General features: G+C 49.3%; 1 protein-coding gene across 1 annotated transcript; it reads left to right on the top strand.

Annotated features, from left to right (window-relative positions):
- Positions 1–1,126: 1,126 nt before the first annotated feature.
- On the top strand, positions 1,127–5,482 carry Serpina4 (serpin family A member 4). Its single transcript, XM_057782110.1, has 4 exons — positions 1,127–1,763; positions 2,837–3,113; positions 4,691–4,850; positions 5,285–5,482. Exons 1-4 carry the CDS (start codon positions 1,127–1,129, stop codon positions 5,480–5,482), a joined length of 1,272 nt encoding a protein of 423 aa, XP_057638093.1.
- Positions 5,483–9,946: the final 4,464 nt, after the last annotated feature.

The raw sequence follows: 9,946 nt of genomic DNA, 5'->3' as shown, positions 1-9,946 counted from the left end.
AGGTGGCCAAGAACCTAGCAGTAGTAGGACCATTGGATGGAACAAGGATAGATTCAGTGTGGAAAACTGAATAGCCTGTCTTGGTCAGGTCAAGGCCATTTTAAGAAGGGAATCAGTCTCACCATTGTAACAGTAGGCCAAGTCCTTCATTGACATCCCTTTCCTCTTCCAGATGGGGCAATGGGAGGGAGACAGCCCTTCCTGTTCCCACTTGGGAAAAAAAAGCCAAGGAAGTGAAGGATAGTGGTCTTCAGACTGGGCAGCACAGGGAGGAGGGGCAGAGGTGGTGTTCACATCTTCCTCATCCTCGTCCTTTCCCTGAATGACCTCACAAAGGCACAGGGAAAGAAGGGAAAGGAGGGAACAGTGCCTGAGAGAGGAAGTCCAGCTCTGACTGGACCTATGCAAGTCGGGTTTGGACCCTTCCTTTCCTCCTGAATCTAGGCAAGCTCACAGAGGTGGCAAATAAAATGAGACGGGGGCCTCAGCGTGTGCTTTGTGAATCTAAAGCTATGTCATCACACGCATGTGTGGAGAGTGCTGGTGTTCCCTCCCATCCTCTGACAGAGCTGAGCACAAGCCTCTATCCCGAGTGTGTGCAAAGTCCATAAACACGGAGAAATAGGCCAACAGAGGGGCTTTATTAGGAAATAGCAGGAGTAGTAGGGCTAACTCCAGAACACACTGGAGACATTTGGGCATCTTCTTATTGGAAAGACATGTCGTCACATGTAGAAGAGATCACATGTTGTGTGTTCAAAGATGCCTCACAGGAGAATGTTTGGATTTTTATTTAAAAAAAATCACAGAATTTAGCTCTAGTGTGAGGTTAAGTCTAGGTCAGTAGAAGAAGGGTGGACAGCTCCAACTAGCTTGAACCAGTCCCTTGATGGTTTCCTAAGGAATCTCACTTGAAGTAAGCAAACAGATACAGCAATTTAAATAGATATTTATATTTACATGGCTGTCTCCTCACAACTAGTCCCCAAAACTCTCGACCTAGTGAATGAATCCCCCCACCCCTGGGGCTCTGCCTGCCACTGTTAGCTCAGCAGGGGTCCTGTCTGTTGCTGGAATGTCCCTGGGGGTGGGGTGTCATTTTCTTTGCAGACCCAAGAGATCCAGTATGCATCGCACCTTCTGCCTGCTCCTTCTGGCTGGATACCTGCTGCTTTCTCACGGCCAGCCAGCCCAAGAGTCCAACAACACATCCAACCAAACCTATACAGAGTCCTCACAGTTGAACATCTCCAGCTACCAGATCATTGCCCCTGGCAATGCTGACTTTGCGTTCCGTCTCTACCACCTGGTGGCAGCCCAAAACTCTGAGAAGAACATTTTCTTCTCCCCACTCAGCATCTCCATCGCCTTGGCCATGCTGTCCACAGGGGCTGGTGGGGACACCCAGACCCAGATCCTTGAAGGCCTGGGCTTCAACCTCACCGAGCTGTCACAGCCTGAAATCCATGAGGGCTTCAGGCTCATGCAGGGCATAGTAAGTCGTCCATCTCCTGAGATGGACATCTCTGTAGGCAACGCGCTGATCCTTAGCGGGGACCTGCAGCCTCTTCCTGAGTTTGTCAGCACCACGGAAGCCTCCTATAACAGCAAAGTCTTACTTGGTAACTTCAGAGACACGAAGGCTACGATCCAGCTCATCAACAACTATGTCAAGGAGAAAACCCGTGGAAAGATCAAGGATTTGATCAAAGACCTGAGCCCCAACGTAAGGATGGTTCTGGTGAATTATATCTTCTTCCGAGGTGAGCTCAACAAGGTGCCAGCCCACTGCTGAGCATATGATCCTGAAGGGAGGTGGGCGAGGGTGGGTTGCAGCCCCCAGGCAACTCTAGCTCTTTCCATGGTCTCTCTTCTTCTGAAGACCTCCAGAGCTCAATGGAGCTTAGTCTACTTTTCAAGCTCAGCTTTTTTGTTTATTCTCGAGGGACGAGTGCATGCCACAGCACACATGTGGAGGTCAGAGGACAACTCGTGGGAGTTGGTTCTCTCCTTTCATCGTGTGTTTCCTGAAGGTCACACTCAGGTCATGAGACTTGGTGGCAGCACTGCTGTGTCAATCGTGATCTCTGGGGCTCCAAATCTCAGCATGTAACCGGCTCTGTCTCAGGATCCACAGGGAACAAAATGTAAATATTCCGAGACAATAAGCCAGGCAAATCAGTCTCCACACCTGTGGGTCACATGTGGCATGCTCACAGACCGCTGACCACTCAAAAATAATGCTGTCTTAGAGATTCGTTTTGCTGTTTTTTTTTTCTGTTGTTATTCTTTGTTTAGTTGTAATGTCTGTGTGTGGGTAATGGGTGTGTAAGTACAGGTGTTGACCAAAGTCAGAGGTATCGGATCTCCTGGAGCCAGAGTTGCCTCTGGCTGTGAGCCACCACTTAGGTGTTGGGAATCAAACCCCAGCCCTTTGGAAAAGCAACCGATTCTCTTCACTGCTGTGCCATCTCCTTAGTCTAACGGTTCCTAATGCTGCGACCCTTTAATAAGGTTCCTCATGTGGTGACCCCCAAACTTAAAATCAGTTTTGCTGCTGCTTCATAACTGTAATTTTGCTACGGTTATGAATCATCATGCAAATGTTTTTAGACATAGAGGTTTGTCAAGGGGTTCATGGCTGAGGCTAAGAGCGACTCTTTGATTATTCTCAATTGAATCAAACTGCTGATTGACATCAATAATTCTTCCCAGATGGCTTGAATTGGCCACAGTAACAGCAAAGCAGGATCTTCAGTGGCTATACCCTGGTTCTGAGTTGCAGATGGCACTCCCTGAAGGAAGATTGGCTTCTCTGTGTCCCTTACACCCTCAGGTCTGTGGAAGAAACCTTTCCCTTTCCATAAAGTCACTGTGAGTAACTTCTACGTGGATGAGAAGACGGTTGTGCAGGTCCCCATGATGCAGCAAGATGACAATGAACACTGGTTTCTGGATGACAGACGTGTGCCCTGCACGGTTCTGCGGATGGAATACCAAGGCGATGGTGCCGCGGCGTTTTTCATCCTTCCTCAGAAGGGCAAGATGGAGGAGGTGGAGCACATGCTGTCCCCAGGCATGCTGGCAAGGTGGAACCACTTGCTTCAGAATAGGTAATCAGGATGTCACAGGCTGTTCAATCTACATGATGAGTTTCAAATGGTGAAACTCAGTGAGCAGAAACTGCAGTGAGCGTTGCCCTGTGAAGGCACTGGCCCTGGCTGCGAGACTCCCCTTGAAGCTTCTTAGACAGTGACCTCTCCCATGGTGACTAGTACAGGCTCCTAGTCTCAGTGGAGAAAACCATTCTAGAGTTAGGTGCCTTGAGTTCTTCTGTTGCACCGGCCTTGGGTAGAGTGGCTTTCCCTTTGAGGGTCAATCCTAGTACAGTGACTATGGGAACTGCTTGAGCTGATGTAGAAGGGTTAAGAAAATTCTACCCACCCACCCGATTCCATGCACAGAGAGAATGAGAGAGAAGAGGAAGGGAGGAAGAGGAACTTCCCATGCCCCTTTCGGGGACTTTTACAGAAAGGTTTCGCTGCAGTTCCCCAAACTCTGCATTTCAAACTCCTAGGCATTTGATGAGATTTTGCTAGACCTGGGTTTCCAGGGCCCTTTCACTGGGCATGCTCACAGAGGTGCTTCTGGTGGCTAAACTCGGGTGAAACAAAGGTGATCCTTCTTCTGAGGAGGGCTCAGACCAGCTGGTCCCCCAGCTGCTTCAAGCAAGGCAGCTGCTCTTCACTGCAAAGCCCTGGGGAGAAGTGTTTCTAGTTGTACAGAAGAAAAGACTAGTCAGAGGCCTCATTCAGGCAGGGGTTCACATCAGCTGAGACAGGGAATCAACCAATAGAAATCAGCCAGTCCAGAGCAGAAGTGACCCACCTCTGAAGAGGCAAAGGCAGGCTGCCACAGGAAGAGACTGGTACCTGTCTCTCAGGGTACCTGTACCCTGCTACAATATAGCCTCTAGGAAAGGTGAGTGCCCAAAGGCAGTAATGACCTTAGATATACTACAGCCAACTCAGGAACGCTAAGAGAAATAAGTCTTCCCCTTAGGAAAACCCTTTAATTGGTTGTCCAATACCAAATGGGCAGCCCTGAAATCATATACATACAAGAATCCCTAAGTGGAGGAACTAGAGAAATGGAAAAGAAGGATGAGATGGTGTAATTATATTTCAGCAAAACATTCATTCCCCTAAAGAGCTAAGTAGACATCTGTGGCCTGTCGCACTATAGGCACCTAGCTAAGGTGTGCTTTTGAAAGCCAAACTCCAGTGGAGTAGGGTCATTTTCCTCTGAAGAAGGTTCACATCAACCAGGGCCCAGCTGCTTCAGGAATCTAATGTCTTGAACTGGAGAGGTGGCTCAGACAATGGAGAACCTGAGTCTGAATCACAGAACTCATAGTTAAAAAGCCAGGTGTGGTGGCAGGTGCCTGTCATCCCGGGAGACAGGTGGGTTCCTGCGGTTTGCACACTAGTCAGCCTAATTGTTCCAAGATGATGAAAACCCTGTTCCAGTGACCTGGAGTTTGTCCTTTGTCACACATGTGCACCTGTACCACACACACACACACACAACACACACACACACACACGAGAAGGAGAGAGAGAGAGAGAGAGAGAGAGAGAGAGAGAGAGAGAGAGAATATCTAATATGCCTCCTCTCCGTGCCCTTTCAGGAACTTTTACAGAAAGCTTACACTGCACTTCCCCAAATTCTCCATTGCAAATTCCTATTCATTAGAAGAGATTTTGCCCTACCTGGGTTTCCAGGACCTGTTCACCCAGCGCGCTGACTTCTCGCGCATCAACGAAGAGGAGAAATTGCAGCTATCCAAAGTAAGTAATAAAGCATCATCGTCCCCATAGACCTCTGTGGGGGACTTCTAACCCTGAGAAAGTGGTGGGCTATGGAGATCCTCCCTGCTACTACATGGTCTCTGGGAGCCTGAGCATGCTCAGCCTTCCACAGGTATGAACATTTACACAGGGGCGCACCAGTTGCTGGTCACAGTCTCCGTGTGAAGATGAGATGACAATGGGCCAGCCCATGTCCTCAGATGCTGCTGGGTCAGGCCAGGGGTCTGGCACTTGGGTGTGTCAGAGCAACAGAGAGTGAAAGATACACTCTAAGAACAGCTAAAGGAGGAGGCTGAAGCCTGTATCCGTGTGTTTTTAAAGAAGAGCCAGTGATCCCTGATTAATGTGGGGAGTGACATCTATTATTACTGTGCATTGAGAAGAGGCGGTGAAGCCTGTAATTTCTCTCTCAGGTTTTCCACAAGGCCACCCTGGATGTGAATGAAGTTGGCACGGAGGCTGCGGCAGCCACTGGTACCTCTGTTATGTTTCTTTCTGCCAAGCACAAGAAACGTGTCCTTGTATTCAACCGGCCATTCTTCGCAGTGATATATTCCACCAGCACCAAGAATATCCTCTTCATGGGGAAGGTGTTCAACCCCACAGCATAGCTGTCCCAGGACTAGCTGGTCTGCCACCAGCAGGAGGATGTGGCTTGGGAGGGCTGGGGATGAACATCCATCCATAACTGAGGGCAGGGAAGGGTCCCGCCCTCCAAAGAGGAGCCAATGGTACAAGAAAGGGCAGGGCAAGACGAGCTGGAAAGGGAGAGAGGCCCTCCTGGGGGTGGGGCTCAGACTCATTAAACCAAATGACAGCTCTGAGACCCTGGTGTGTGTGTGTGTGTGTGTGTGTGTGTGTGTGTGTGTGTGTGGTGCCTCACATGTAGCAGACACAGACATGGCCTTTACCTGTCCCTCCAGGCCTTACCCTTAGCAAACCTGGCCCCAGACATGGAATAGGAGGTGCTTAAGTCGCATATGGCTGCCCAGGCGTGTAGAGAAGAGAAGTCCGCTGACTGGGTGCAGTTAGTGTTTCCTTTCCAGAAGAGGGACTGAGAATGCTTTGGTCGGAAGACTCCCAACAGAAGCAACCTGAGCCGCTTAGACCCTGGCCTAGTGTTCTTGTTATCTTTGTGACAATGCCTGCCAGAAGCAGCTTGATTTAATCCTTGAAGAGAGGACTTAGATTGGCTTGCTGTTTCAGAGGGCTCTGTCCACGATGGTAGGGAAAGCCTGGTAACAGCCTGAGTTTGTGGTGATGGTGGGGTGATGGAGGAGGTTGCTCGTATCATGGTGGACCAGAAAACAGACCAAGTTCTGAGGTCAGGACCAAGGGTTGGATCCAATTTTCAAAAGCCCACCCCTGGAGACCCACTTCAACAGACAAGTTAGATAAGTTAACCCCCACCTGTTAGACATCCCACAGCCTCATAAAACAGTGCCGCCAGCTGGGAAATGTGTTCAAATCGTAGTCTGTGGGGACGCTTCAGTTCCTACCACAATATCCAGTGAGGAAGGCTCAGAGGGGTATGCCGCCTGTGCCTGAGGTATGGCTAGGGCCACTCCCAGCATAGATGCTGCAGGAACATGAAACCAGAGCCAGGAGAAGCACTGTTAATGTATTGACCCTGCTGCTGATGTGGGCCAGGATTTCAAGAGAATTCCTTCCCTGTTGAAGGGCCTCAATTTCTCTGCGCGAGTAACGTATTATACCCCTCTGCCCTTGACCTAACTCAGATCATCTCAAAAGTAGTGAAAGCTCTCCAAGGAGGGTCACTTCTAGAATCTGGGAGAATAAAACTCTACCTATGGAGGAGACAGGCTGGCAGGAACTGGTTCTGTTTGCAGCAAATCTCTGATTTCCAGCAGATGCCTTCTCTAGGCCACACCCTGGGGGCTCACAGGGGCTAGGGTGCCTAGCACCAGGCTGAGATCCAACCTGGCCTCTCTGACATCAACATGGAGTCCCAGGACACTGAGAGCTGAGAACAGTGCAGCCAAGAGGGAGCCTCAGCCAAGAGGGGCCTTACCCGTTCTTCTCTAGATCCAGATCACTCCCTGCTTGTATGCCCAGGGTGAGAACTCCCATAATGCTTTGCCCCAGCTGCTTATACTTCATCTCCAAGCTAGGTGGCTCATTTTACTCCCATTGCGTGGTCAGTGTCACAAATTGTGGTTTTGGCTTTGCTTCTCTGGACCTCAGTACCCTCACCGATGAGATGGGACAGGTTTAGGTAGCTGCCTCTGCCTCATGGAATCACACTTCCTATGTGTGGGAAACTTTAAATTGGGGCTATGCATCCACCAGCCCTGTCACTCTTTCCACGAGTCCCACATCCCAGATACCCAGTGCTGCTCCTGTCACTTCTGAGCTTCAGTCTGTCCTCACCCAGGTCAACTCCCCTTATGTATCCCAGGTAAGTCTCTTTTGGACATACTTGCTATTCAGACATGAACACAGTGTCCCAGTATGGGAGTGGGTCTGAACCTGAGGACATTTTCTTGGCCCTTCTCTTCCTAATACCAATTCTTTTCCTGATTGCGCTTCCAGAAGGTTCTAGATAAGCAGCTCCGCACCTCTCCCCTTTCTCTCTGTAGGTCAAACTAAGGAAGAACCTCTCCTCACAGCTTGTTCAGGGTGGAAACTGGGGCTATGGCCTAATCAAGGCATTTTTCCAGACTTCCAGATTAGGAGGCCACCGACCGCAGCCACTCTGAGGGACTTCATGGTGTCCAGAGCACTTAGAGATGGCTCTGAAAATTCAGCCCATGGCTGGAGAACAGGACCCAGGGTCCCTGACCCTCATCTGTAGCATACAAGAAGCACCATATCACAAAGACAGAGTGGTCATTGGTGGCCCAGGAGAGCAAGTTGTAGAGCTCCCTCCAGCTAATATCCATTCAAAACTCAGGGTACACCAGGGACTGCAAAGCCACAAGTCCAGGAACAGGCTGGTTGCCAGGAAACCAAGACGAAGAGCAAGGAATAACCCCTCAGCTCACAACATAGTGTTGCTAAGGGAAGTGTCAAGGGCAGGACCAAATTGGCTGTTCCCCACTCAGGCCTCCAAAACACAGCTTTGGATAAGACGCAAGTCAGCCTCAGGAGAACACTGATGTAGGAGGGTCCCAAAGGGAGCATTGCTGACAGGGATAGTTCTTGGGCTCACTGCCCCCTTCCAGGTTACACCCACAATCATATAAGTGCTTAGGACTCAAGAGGCCCTGCAGATCATAGAATTGCTCAGCTGAGCTCAGGACAAGTTGGCGTCTGGTTTTCAACAACCCTGTAGGAGCTAAAGTTAGACCTAGGCTGGCTTACGCCCCTCTCCACCCCACAGACACAGGCGGGCAAATGAGTAGAAGAAGGCTAAGTGGGGGAAGTCTAGCTTTCCTTATGGCAGCAAGCCTGCCAGAGTGATGTGTGAATGTGTGAGATGCTGGTGTGATGAAGGGAGAAGATGGAGGTGTCTTGCCCTCAAGTCAAGGAGATTGGTTGCTGGTCCTGATGCTGATGCTGGTCCTGATGCTGATGCTATGCTCATTTCTTTCTCACTCTAAAAGAGTCAGTGGCTCCCTATTGAATACAGGTTCAAAGTCCTCTGTTAACAGTCAAGGCCTCTCTGGTCTGAGGCTAGCTGCCTCTCCGGTACTGTGTGCTGTGTGATTTTAACCACAGGTGATTTTTATTGCTCACTTCCACTAGCTTCTCATCTCCAAACCTCTCTCTTAAGGCACTTATCTGAGAACTCATACTCTACCAAGGTTGTTCATAGCCCTCCTCAAGCCGACTGGCCTCCTGTCATTCATAGCTAGCCTGAGCATCACTTTTGTCCTCACCTTACTCTAGTGCCTACCAGGTGGGACATCTTCAAGACAGGACTTTGCTATCCCCAAATTTCCAAAGCTCCCTCTCTGGCCTTAGGTAATCTGCATAGCACAAGCCCAGCCAGAAAAGAGAATGAATGAATGAATGAATGAAAAGGCAATGGATGGAAGTTTACTGAGTTATGTTTGCATTACCTCTTTGGCCTAGGATCAGACAAATATGGAGTTCAGTTGTTCAGGTTTCCTTTGCATTGGAGCACCGAAAAAAAAGTTAACTAAATCAAAAACTCCATGCAGGATATTATAGCCAGCTACTGTATCTTGTTACATTCGGGAGACCCAAAACCTGAGCTTGGGTGTGGAGATGTATACTTATAATGCCAGCACTAAATCACTGGGACTTGCTGATCAGCCAGCCTAGCTTACTTAGTGAGCTCCTAGCCAATGGGAGATCCTGTCTCAAAAAAGCAGAATAGATGGCTTCTGAACCATGTTCTCTCTCTCTCTCTCTCTCTCTCTCTCTCTCTCTCTCTCTCTCTCTCTCACACACACACACACACACACACACACACACACAGGAGGGTGGAGGTAGTAGCCATGTTGGATTAGAGAAGCTCCCTGGTCCAGCATGACCTTGCTTTAACTAATTACATCTTCAGCAAGGATCCTATTAGTATCCTTGAGGTTACTGATGCCCTTGGGGTTGATACATCAACGTTTGACCTAGAAGAGGGAAGAATTCAGTCTTGGAGTCATGGAGAGGGACAGGGAAGCATCCTGAAGGCACTCTGGGCCTTTCTGCATGGATATCTATGAAAATGATTTCCTCTTAGTCACACCATCATGATGTTTGGATCTACCAGCTCCACCTTGTTCAAGTAATGATAAGCCCACCTTGGAAATGTCATAAGGCCTGAGCCAGCACTCTGCACCATGTTGCAAAGAGTCAGTGAGTAAAACCTGACCTCAAGAGAGAAAAAAAGACAATTCCACAAGGCCCCCAGAAGTCCTAGGTGCACCTTTGTTAGGAACCAAGAGGAACACTGAGGTCCTGATCTGATGCCTGACCTGGAACATTCTCTTCTGCCTCCTGGGCCTCGATTGGGTTCTTAGGATATACGAGATGGACACAATGACCCCTGTGTCTCTGCCATTACCAGATGTTCTCATTGGAGCAATTATCAGACTTGTGGGTTTGTTATCTGGCAAGCACACAGGCCTGAGGGAAGTGGTTCAGAACCCTTT

Source organism: Chionomys nivalis, chromosome 10 (genome assembly GCF_950005125.1).
Source record: "Chionomys nivalis chromosome 10, mChiNiv1.1, whole genome shotgun sequence".
Taxonomy (NCBI): domain Eukaryota; kingdom Metazoa; phylum Chordata; class Mammalia; order Rodentia; family Cricetidae; genus Chionomys; species Chionomys nivalis.
This window is presented reverse-complemented; position numbering and strand designations above follow the sequence as displayed.

Excerpts from the sequence above, each read along its gene's own strand:
- Serpina4 (XM_057782110.1), top strand. The coding sequence starts at position 1,127 with ATGCATCGCACCTTCTGCCTGCTCCTTCTGGCTGGATACCTGCTGCTT. Across the intron at positions 3,114-4,690 it reads AACCACTTGCTTCAGAATAG|GAACTTTTACAGAAAGCTTA; the intron begins GTAATCAGGATG and ends GTGCCCTTTCAG. Across the intron at positions 4,851-5,284 it reads AGAAATTGCAGCTATCCAAA|GTTTTCCACAAGGCCACCCT; the intron begins GTAAGTAATAAA and ends TTTCTCTCTCAG.